This window comes from Strix aluco, chromosome 28 (genome assembly GCF_031877795.1).
Source record: "Strix aluco isolate bStrAlu1 chromosome 28, bStrAlu1.hap1, whole genome shotgun sequence".
In the NCBI taxonomy this organism is placed as follows: Eukaryota; Metazoa; Chordata; class Aves; order Strigiformes; family Strigidae; genus Strix; species Strix aluco.
In genome coordinates, this window is record NC_133958.1 from 6,531,068 (window position 1) to 6,541,657 (window position 10,590).

The 10,590-nt window shown below is 52.2% G+C and overlaps 1 protein-coding gene across 8 annotated transcripts in view; it reads right to left on the reverse strand.

Annotated features, from left to right (window-relative positions):
• NSD3 (nuclear receptor binding SET domain protein 3) overlaps positions 1 to 10,563 on the reverse strand; it is a 50,289-nt gene extending 39,726 nt beyond the window's left edge. For 2 of the 8 annotated variants that reach the window (XM_074808246.1, XM_074808247.1), the window contains exon 1: positions 6,163 to 6,436. Coding sequence is in view for 1 of the 8 variants with exons in the window: in XM_074808248.1 (XP_074664349.1) it covers positions 10,054 to 10,181; positions 10,530 to 10,542 (141 nt within the window). In the remaining 7 variants the exon portion in view is untranslated. Of the gene's footprint in view, positions 1 to 1,267; positions 1,287 to 6,162; positions 6,437 to 10,053; positions 10,182 to 10,390; positions 10,506 to 10,529 lie in introns of those variants that run through there. The other 6 variants (XM_074808248.1, XM_074808243.1, XR_012621064.1 and 3 more) reach the window with 6 other exon arrangements.
• Positions 10,564 to 10,590: the final 27 nt, after the last annotated feature.

Genomic DNA, 10,590 nt, shown 5'->3' on the forward strand with positions numbered 1-10,590 from the left:
TCTGCCAATGTCACATGGTATTTGAGTAATTATGCTTTATGTTTTCCTGCTTATAAGTCTGACTAAGAGTGGAAACTTTGTAAGTTTTGGGTCCTGCTGGAGGATGCTAATTTGATGTGGTAAAATAATTTTAACACTTTTCATTTCTCTCTTGAGAGGAAAGAGAAAGGACGATCATTCGTTTAAAAGACTTTTTTACGCAGGTGCAGTTTTTTGGCCTTACAGTATCAAATATCAAGGCAGACTACTCATTGCACTAGTACAGCTCCTAACGAGCAAGTATCTCATGGTGTAAGAGGAAAAAAAACCTCTCTGCCGCTACCAGAACAACTAATCCCCACACAGCCACCACTATCAGATTTAGAGCCTCCACAAACTCTTGTTTTCACATCAGCAGTGGATATGTACATTCAGGGGACTGCCCTGGAGCTGTGATCTGTGTCACCATCTTCTAGTCACACAACTCACCAAGTACAGACTGAGAACTTGTGCCTCAACTGTTGTGTCAGGGAGGGAAAAAACCCCCTCTCGTACTACCGTGACCTGTGGGTTACACGATTTGGTCACCCAGTTCATTCCTCTGGCAGCAGTTTAATGTTGCTGTAGACAACATTACAGAAAATCTGACCCGTTGCCAGGTTGGTATGTTGAATTCACTTAAATCCTCCTTAAAAACTTCTCTACAGTTGAGTCACAACGTCAGGTGAGGCTGCATACAGAACACCAGGAAGCTGTTCAGACAATCCACAGCCAGACATTTCGGTTTGAGATGCACTGAAATTGTGCAACAGCCTAAGCAAAAGGTTTCTGCCCTGAAAAGCATTGCTCTACCCCATCTCTTTGAAGTAAGAACAGACCCTTTTCTATTACACTGGCAACTCCCAGCTTTTCCTTACGAGAGCTTCCACACTTTAAAAAGTTGGGATATAAACCAAACTATTTTGTGCAGCATTTCACTGGGACACAAGGTTTACTTATTCTCTGGGATGTTGCAAGCACAGATCTGGCTGATTACAACGTTCTGCACTAGGCTATTTGTATTCACCCATTCTGATTCCATCTATAAACACCATTCAGAAGCTGATGATCTACAGACTGGTGAGTGATTTAACGAGGACTGTTTATGAGCCCCGGCCCTGCTCCTGAGCTGTCACACAGCTACAGCACTAAGCCACGACAACACTACAGGCTTCCCGTCACGGCCATGTCCATCTGGGTGTACTGTAAGACGCAACACTCGATCAGCGCAGCCAGCGAAAGTCCTTACCTGTACACAGACAAAGGCTGCTCTTGCCAGGACAGCTTGTTTTTCTCAGAAGGGCTGACATAAGGTATGGCAACAAAAATGCCGTTTTGCTAGTGTTGAGAAGCAGAAGTTCTCTGCTGGTACCTTGGTAGAGCTATCCCACCAAAGTGGTATTAATGAGATCCAGACACAGCATTAACAGAATTCAAAAGCTGCACGGCAGCGCCTGGTCCCTCTTATCTGCTCCACATCCAGCCCTCCAGGTCAAAGTCTGCCCACGCTGCACCGCTCCTCGCAGCGCCCAGTCCCCGGCTGTGACGGGTCCCGAGGCCGCCAATGCGCTCGCTTCCGCGGGCACCAAGCGAGGAGGGCGGGTCGTCAGCGTGCTTCGATCTGTTATGTCACAAAAATTGTGGATTAACGAACTTCGTAACACTACTTACGTTGGATTTAGGAGTTACCAGTAAAAGAAAATTAATTTTTTGTTAAGTAATTTTTTTCTGGAACTCACCCACGTAAAACAGTCCTCAATGCCGGCCTGTGCTTCACAGCCGGGGCAATTTGTGCACCTGCCTCATTATCTTCCTATAGAGGCTGCAGAAGCAAGGATTATTGCTTCACGGAATTGCTACTCTCAACAGTCTTAAAACACAAGCGGCTGTTCTCCTCCCACAGAGCTGACATCACCCAGAGCTTCTTCCTTCCGAGCCTTTCGCTGTCATCACGGTTAACACACCCAGACTTTCCCACCCTCCTTCCTTTCCAAAACTCTGCATCAGTTTGTTCATTTCTCAGCTGCCACCCAGCGAAGCGGCAAAGGGGCTGCGTTGCAGTGGAAGGACAGCCCCCGGAGCACCGAAATCATGGAACAAAACAACGAATCCTGAACGCACAGCAACCTCAACATTTAAACCTAAGGAAGGATTACTTCGTAAAAGTCACTCCCAAGCTCTAATGCAAAGAACACCCCATTGTTGTGGAATTATCAACGACAGGCTCAAGAGTCGTACCTATCCCTCCTCAGCAGAGGAACACCACCTAAAACCACAAGTGAACGTGATTTTCAGTGATACGTGTTGATCTTGCAGAAAAAAGTATTTCAAAGTAAGTTCTTCTCACTACAACAGTGATTACCCTTTTAAAGTACAGTATCAGCCTCCTGCAAGCTGTAAAATTTAGCTTCCAAGTATGACCCACAACAGATACTGCACTGATATGCCGCTGGAACTCGACCAACAGATAAGGAAACAATTTAATTATTTCAAGGTTTATAGGAAATGGATACTTTAGACAACCTGGGAAACAACTTGAAATCAACAATACCTTCAAAACCGCAACTGAATTTCCTAATAATAGAAAAAGAGTTTGTTCTCTAGAACTGGGTAGCCAGCACTCTGCACTTGTCCTTTCCCACGGCTGTAGGATCTTCTGGCCGAGCAGGAAAACACGGCTGTTTACGGACCCTGACGCGCTACACACGGACACCGTTTGAGCAAATATTTTCATGTTGCCCACAGAAGAGTCACAGTTCAAAGTACCAGAGGAAAAAGTAAATTAGATAAAAATATAAGCAGTACAAGATAAGGTAGGTCAACCTAGCTGAGCTCTTACAGTGCTCTTTCTTAAACGAACGCTAAGTTTGTTTCATTTCCCATTCTGTGACTGAGCACACCTTGAAAAAAATCAGTTACACCTTCAACAGTGAGTGCCCAGCCAGGGGAAAGTTTCAAAGTGATTAGCAATCCTCTGGGTTCACGTTTTTCACCAACAATTGCACTTATCTAAGTGCACTTTTAGCATGGGCATTTTGCAACTTCTCTCTCAGAAAACAAGATACTTCCGCAGTCCTCAGATACTGCTTTCATGCTGCAGCAGGCTAAATAATAACTGGCCTCTCAGATTATCGAGCAATTCTGAACAATGCTGATACCATCTGAGGAAAGCTTTTCTTCCCCCCAGCGAGGGAAGTTTTGTAGGTTTACACAAAATAAAGAAAACGTAGGACTTACCTATAAAGTACACAAACATGCATCTATCCACTGCATTATTGCTCAATCAGGAAGAGCTCAAACAAGTGAGAAGAGATACGGTAACTATGCGATGCGTAAGAGGAATTTCCTAAATGTCAGAAGCACCCACCACTACTCATCACCGCCCAGGAGCCCGGGGCGAACGCTCCCAGGCACGAGGGCTGTCTCCAAAGCCCGCTGGATGCAGAACTCAGAGAAAGTGGCCGCACCGAGCCAGAGGCAGCCCAACGACAGCGCTGAGACCCACGGGGTGCTGTGTGCCTTCTGCCCACGGCTACCGGCCCACGAACCCTGCCCCGGCCAGCACAGCCCCCCGCTGATCTGGGGCTGGCTACCACCACTGTGCTGAGCTGACACAACAGATCAAGCGTAGCACGCACTTACTTTAAACCGAGCTTCCACAACACCTTTCTGAATTAATTTTACCCTTTTCTGTCGACAACCACCACGTGGGTAGCCCTGCCTGAAGCAGCTGGGCTAGCGCTTGTTAGAGACAAGGCGTTTTACATAGGTGGAAAGTATCTGCTCTGAGAACAGAAACTGTCCTACTGGCTCACTGACTGAGTTGAAAAAGCAGTAATTTGAGTCAGTCTTATGTGTTCAGGGAATGGAGTCACTGCCTCGTCACCCTGAGCTGGGCTTTCTATCAACAGTCTCGAAAGCAGAAGTTCTAGGCCATTTTTATGCACAAACGACAACCCAGCTCCTGTCCACAGAGACCTAAATCAGAGTCAAAGATCTGTTCGTATCCTACCACCCCTTTATTACCTGAGTCACCACACGTACATTTACTGCCATTTTCTGTGCTGTTCCATTCCAACGTACGCCTGTATCTAACCTGTGCTGGCCATCTCACACGTCCAATCCACACAGCAGCTGTTCTCAGGAGCGGTTCACTGCTACCCGTGTTTTACAGACAGACAGCCGTTTGCCTGGAACAGGCCAGGTCAGTCGGGTTTTTTAAGTGATGCAATTGACTTCTGTGGCGTTTCCATTCCTCCTCTCAACACCTTATGGCTTTGCTGAAGTTCAACATACACACCTGCCACCGAACAGGCCCACGCTTTTTCTACAGTCACGCCAAAAATTACCTGGAGGGCCACCTTTATCACCTGTAACAGCATCCTGGGATGTTCAAATTATATGAACTGTAGACAGAAATAAAATAATTATTCTTACTGATTCCTGCATTCAGTATTGGCAGTCTGCTTTGTCCCACTTTGTTCTGGATGTCCTTAAGAAATCACGCATGGAAAGTTTTATTTACGTACGTTAAGACAATGCCAAGTTTTTCAACAACACGTAGATTCATTAGCAGAAAAACTGTAGCCTGTGGATTTCTACTGACTTCAGCTGGACTGAGCCATCTCTTCTGGCAGACACTGACGGTGAATCAGAGGCCTCCTGACAAACTTTAAAGCATGTGGTAAGGCTGAGTACTTCCCTGTGTACCTTCTTAAAGGTGGTTTGGTTTTTTTTAAATGCCAGAAGAAAAAGTCATGCCTGTAACAGGGTTTTGATAAGGCCACTTTTAACAAGTTTCCCATGGTGACATGGAAAGAAACAACTGGGACAGCAGCAAAGAAAGTGCTATGCATTAAAAAGAAAAGGAAAGAGAAAAGGGGTTTGTCTTGAAAATGAGTTTAGAGTACTCATTTCTTTTTAGAGCCCTGGGATTCAAATAGGAAACATGGAGGAAAATCTTTTGTTCTTCAAGGAAAGACAGGGTTTGGTATTCACATAAACCCAGAAGTCAGTTCTTTGGCAACACCAAATATTGTAAGAGTCATGACATGCTCTGACTTATCAAAAGCAGTGTAGTAACTGCAACATATCCCATGTGAATTGCTGCAAACTCAGGCAAACTTGCCAGCTGAAAAATGCAAAACATGGTTGTATTACAACAAAACAGACTCTTTGATCATCCTCCTCTACTCTTACTCTGTAACTTCATAAAGCACAAGCTCACTTTTTGGAGCAAAATCTTTTCAAGAAGTTCATTAATTTTTTTTTTTTTTAATTTGCCAAAACATTCTCTGTGCATCTCTACAATAAGCCACTAGAAGAACTAAACAATCACCAAAACAGGCTACAATTTTTTCTTCAGCTCTGATTATAGACTGCTTCACATTGCCTTTTGCGTTGGTTGGTATATACAGAACTATGGTATCGTTACGATTTTTTTAACCACAAACTGAAAATCTTAAACCTGTATTAAAATTGCTGAGTGTTGACAGTCAAAAGCAAGCAGAGACACAGAACAAAGTAGAGTACAATGCAACAGTACCGCAAAAAAAAAAAAAAAAAAAAAAGAGCCATGAAACAACAAATCCTTATATGCAGTTCTTAAGAGCATGCGACGAGAACCTTTTTCTCGGAGAAGTTGACAAGTACGCGGCTCGCACAAAGGCGGCTTTGCATCGCTTCAGGGGAGCGCGGTGCAGGCTCCGACCCCAAGTTTCTCCCCAGCAGAAGGTCTGGGGCTCGCCGAGACCGGCTCCCCCCGCCCCGCCCCGCCCCCCGGGCGCCCCAGCTACCTGCCGCGGAACCGCCCGCGGCCGGGAGGCCCCGGGGCCGCCGCCTGCCCGAACGCAGCCGGGCGGGACAAGCGAGCGGGTCCCGCGGCGCGGAGCCCTGCCCGCCCCGGCCCGGCGCGTCACGGAGAGGCCGGGTCGCCGCCGCGCCGCCCGGCCCGGTCCTGCCCGCGGGGTCGCCTCGGCCCGGGACAGCCCGGGGCCCACCGCCCACCCTCCGCGGGGGCGGCCCCGGGGACCGCGCCGCCGCCGCAGCGCCGGCAGCAAACATGGCGGCCGCGGCCCCTTTAAGCCCGGGCGGGCCGGCGCCGCCGCGGCCGCCCCCGCCAGCGCGGCCGCCCGCTGCCCTCACCTTCAGTCTGTTCCATTCTAACTGCCCCCGCCGCGTCCACCCAGCCCAGCGGAGACAAAGGCCGGCGGCGGGGGCGGCGGCGGCGGCAGCGGCGGGCCTCCCCGCCTCCTCCCGCAGCAGCAGGCCGCGACGGAGCCCCGGCCTCGATTTCCGCGCCCCCGCCGCTGGCGCCGGGCTCCGCCCCGGGAGGCCGCCCGCCCCCCCACCGCCCGCTCCCGGCCGGTGCGGCCAAGGGGAGGCGCTCGGCGGGGCGCGGGCGGGCGCGGGCGACCGCTGGCGGCGGGGGAAGGCGGCGCTCCGTGCCGCTCTGCCCGGGTCCCGGCCCCGCTTGCGCGCCCTCCGCCTCCGCCCCCCCGCCGCCGCCGCCGCCGCCGCCGCGCACTGCGCAGGCGCCGCCCCGCCCCTCCCCGCGCCCCATTGGCCGCCGGGGCGGCGCCCGCCGCAAGGCACCATGGGGGATGTAGTCCCGCGGGCGGGCCCGGGGCGCTGAGGCGGGCGGGCGGGCAGCGCCGCCGCCCCCTGCTCTGAGGGCCCGGGCCGGGACCGTTCGACGCCCCGTGGGGCGCACGGCGCGGCCGCGGCACAACGAACCCCGCGGTGCGGGTCCTGGCGCCGCGGGGACGGGGCGCTGCGCACACCCCGCCGCGCCGGCATCTTCCAGAAGCCGCCGAGGCCCAGCCCCGGCCAGCGCCACGCGCAGCACAGACCCGCCGCGGCGAGAGGACGGCGGCTCCACCGGCGCGTTCCCGCTCACGGGCGCAACGGCGCCTTGAGCAACGCGGAGGCCGGCGGGCACCGAGCGCCGGGCACGGAGAAGCCCGGTGTGCGCCGAGGCGTCGCCGAGCCCCCGCGCAGCGGGAACTGCCCCAAAGCTGCGGTTAGGAAACGGGCAAACGATGGCCAGGCGGCACGAGGGCTGGGGGGCAACCCTGGTTCTGCCAGAGAGATGGCAACGTGCCTTGCGGAGTCGAGGTCTATCTGCTGAGGTTTGGCGTCTGGGTTGGATCGCGAAAGAAAATGCTGTCATCCTCAGTAGTTTCTAATCCTATTTTGGCTGAAAAATTGTGCATTGAGATGTTTGCAATTAATTCCCCTCCTCCACAACCCTCAAGTCTTTCTTTTTGTGGAAGAAAACACAACTGAAGTGCACACAATCAATCTTTCCTGCAGCAAAAGCATTAACATGCAAGAGAAAAAAAACGAAAATGGAAAGCAAGAAAAGCACAAGAGAATGGAAAGTAAACAAGATGGGAAGATCAGATGATGCCTGTTACCAGAAAAAAAAAAAAAAGTCAGAAAATAAACCAAGAAGAATTAGGCAGGAAGAGAGACATGACCCAACACGAAAGGGGAAGCGGAGGAGACCCGGGCTGTGCGAGTCCCGCAGCGATGCTCCCGCACTGACACGCCGAGCTCGGAGCCCGCAGCCAGGAGGCGTTCGTCTTGTCTGGGGAGGGGTGGGAGTTGCTGTAATAAAGGGACTTTAAAAAGCAATTCTCCTCCTCCTTAAACACAATAAGGCACCAAAAATGGAGGTGACCTAGAAAAGGCTTTCTCTCTCCCTTCTCCTCCCTTCTGTAAATCCTAATGCTTAATATTAAGGTTAATATATGGCGGGTCCTGATGTTCCTGCAGCCGAAGCAGCCAAGGCACGGGGATGTATTTCTTTCTGATTCCTTCTGACAGCTAATGAATGTTCTGACAGGAATTAGTTTTTTCCTCCATTTCTCTCTTGTTCAGTTTTCTTTTGCAATACTTTTTCCCGCTCCTGATCGTTTTTACTGTAAACGATCCGTTGGTTGGGAATCCGCAGGCAGCGCGAGAGCCAAGCGCAGACGCGGGAAGCACCACGACAGCAGCTTCACCCCCCTCAGCCCCTGAGGGAGGCTGGATGAGCTGTGCCGTGGCCAGCACAGAATGCGGAGTAAGGGAAACAACACCCCGTCCTGCTTGCCCTGCGCGGGGACTGCAAGATACGACCACGGCGATTTGCGACCCTTACCAGGATCAGCCCGTACTGAGGAACCTGGGGGTGCTTGTCCCCAGCCCCCCGAACAAGCCCGTCTGTGCTGGGCCCTCCCCGCCAGCCTCCACACTTCCAGCTCCAGGAGATCGTCGCACGCGGTTCGAGCCAGCGAGCGACCGCAGCTCCATCAGGAACAGACCCCGGCATTCCGGACACGCCGCACACTTGAGCGCTCTACAATAACCCCGAAGACGTGCGTTAGAGAAAACAATACTCTCGAACAATCAAAGAGGTGGCGTGTTCTCCCTGAAGAACGCTCCCCTTTAAGCGCAGCAGGCTAACTGCTTCCAGACGCCGTGCCCCGACGCGCACTGCCTGTTTCAGAACAGCTCAGGACTGACGCCTGTTCCCGGACAAACGAGCCGTGCCCGGCGCCATTCCCAAAAGGAAGGGGTGGCTTTGGTAGGGGGGCTCTCAACAGCAGCGCAGAAGCTGCGGCTCCCTGGCAGGGCTTTCAGCGGGCGGTGTGGAGGGCTCTGACCCCTCACCGCTTCAGGGACCTTCCTAAAGGCCCAGTGCTTGGCACAGCGAGGGAGCATCCATGAACCAGCCTCCTTCAGAACAGGAGCGTCTGGCCCTCGTCCATGCAGGAAAAACTCTTGAAGACATAATCTAAACGTGTTTAAATCACAGTTTTGAACAACGTGAAAACTAGAAGGTCAATGAGCACATCCAACAGATTCCGGTTGGCATTGCCTCAGAAGCCACCTCACGAATTCACACTGAAACACATCCCTGAGGAGACAAAATCAGTGTCTCCAAGTTCTTGAGAGCCAGAGCGCCGGTACAGTAACACAGATCTCCCACTCTAGCACGACGAACAAAGGACACCTTCTTGAGCTGGGTTCAGAGGACGGGAGTTTGTGTTTGCCTACTCATCTAGCTTTAATTTCCAATTCTCTCACTTCCTCAAGCAACAGCCTCTCCCAAGGGAAAAAAAACCCACCAAAACAAAACCCTCTTCTGCAATCCCCGGGGACGTGGTTTAGCAGAACCAACTCTGGCAGAATAAAGCACACAGGAACTAAATTGTACTCTTACATGGTCTGCATTAACAATGCAGAGATGTCTTTGACAGTAAAGAAGTATTTGGATTAATGGTGGGGTGGAGTTTTTTTCAGAATTTAAAGGACTTGGAGACCAGCCCTTTACGGGAAACATGCTTTCCAACCAATGGAAAATACAGCAACGTGCCGAGAGCTGTGGTGGCAGACCTCGGGAGCTTTCTGTCCCATTTCTTACCCATCTTTCCCAATTTTATTTTCTACTTTTTTGAATATCGTTCATCTGTTTAGACACCCATTAGCAAAGCTGCCCAAGAGTTACAAACCTTTTTCATTGTGGGCAACAAAATGTTTTTTCCCCGCTAGTCTCTCAAACACAGAAGACATTTCGAGAGACCAAGTCTCCCGTCACCTATCAAGAACGTCTCTCCAGCTGCCTGCGTGTTTCATCAGATCTGCAGACCCACAGGATTTGTCTCAAACACGTCAGGGCTTGAAACTTCCTTCTGACACCTAATTCCAAGCGAAGCTGTTCTCAGGCGATAACGCACAAAAGGAGGCTCTACTCTTACATGCCCCGTCGTACACGCAGCTGCTCAGAGTAGTTCTGCTCTATATATAGATACAAACTGCAATCACTTAAACAGGAACCTTTCACATAAAAGCAAATTTTTGTTCCACGCAAAAAAATAAAGGGATGTTGACATTTTGATGGATAGCATGGTTAGCTGTTGCGAGCTGCTGAGCCACCGATGGTGTTTTCCCTTTTGAAAACCCTGTGAATGCACCAGGAAACATCCGACATGGCCGCCAATGAAACAATTTTAGCGTGTGAGTTGACTGCTTAACAAGCTCTCCTACCTTTGGCCAGGACTCGAGCCAAGGCTTTGCGGGTGGCAGCAGGCACACGGAGCAGAACCCGAGAGTCCCTTCCAGCCAGGAGCCCGACCCCGCGCATGGTTCCTGGTTTCTCTCCTGCTCTCCAGGTGCTACATAAATAACAACAAAAAGGCACAAGGTGAAGATACGCCCCCAGCCGAGCTCCTCTGGCCTCGCTGTTCGGGCAGGGGCGCTGCCGATCCTGGCAAAGCTAATGACAAGTCATGTGGAGCGTGGGAACAGGAGGGGCCCAGCCCCCGCCACCCCGAGGCCTGTGTGTGCACCGGCCGCAGGCCTCAGGCCTCGCCATAGGCCTCACCTCAGGCCCCGCCTCAGGCCCAGACGCTGCCCCAGCCGCTGTCAGGGCTCCCGCCTCCGCAGGCCGACCCCGGGCCGGCCCCTCCTCAACCTCCCTTACGTCACGCGCTGCCCCACGACCCCGCGATGGCGTCACGTACCAGCTCGTGACATCACCCCTCAAGGCCCGCCCCCCTCTGACGTTGCCGCTGCCCTCGCGGC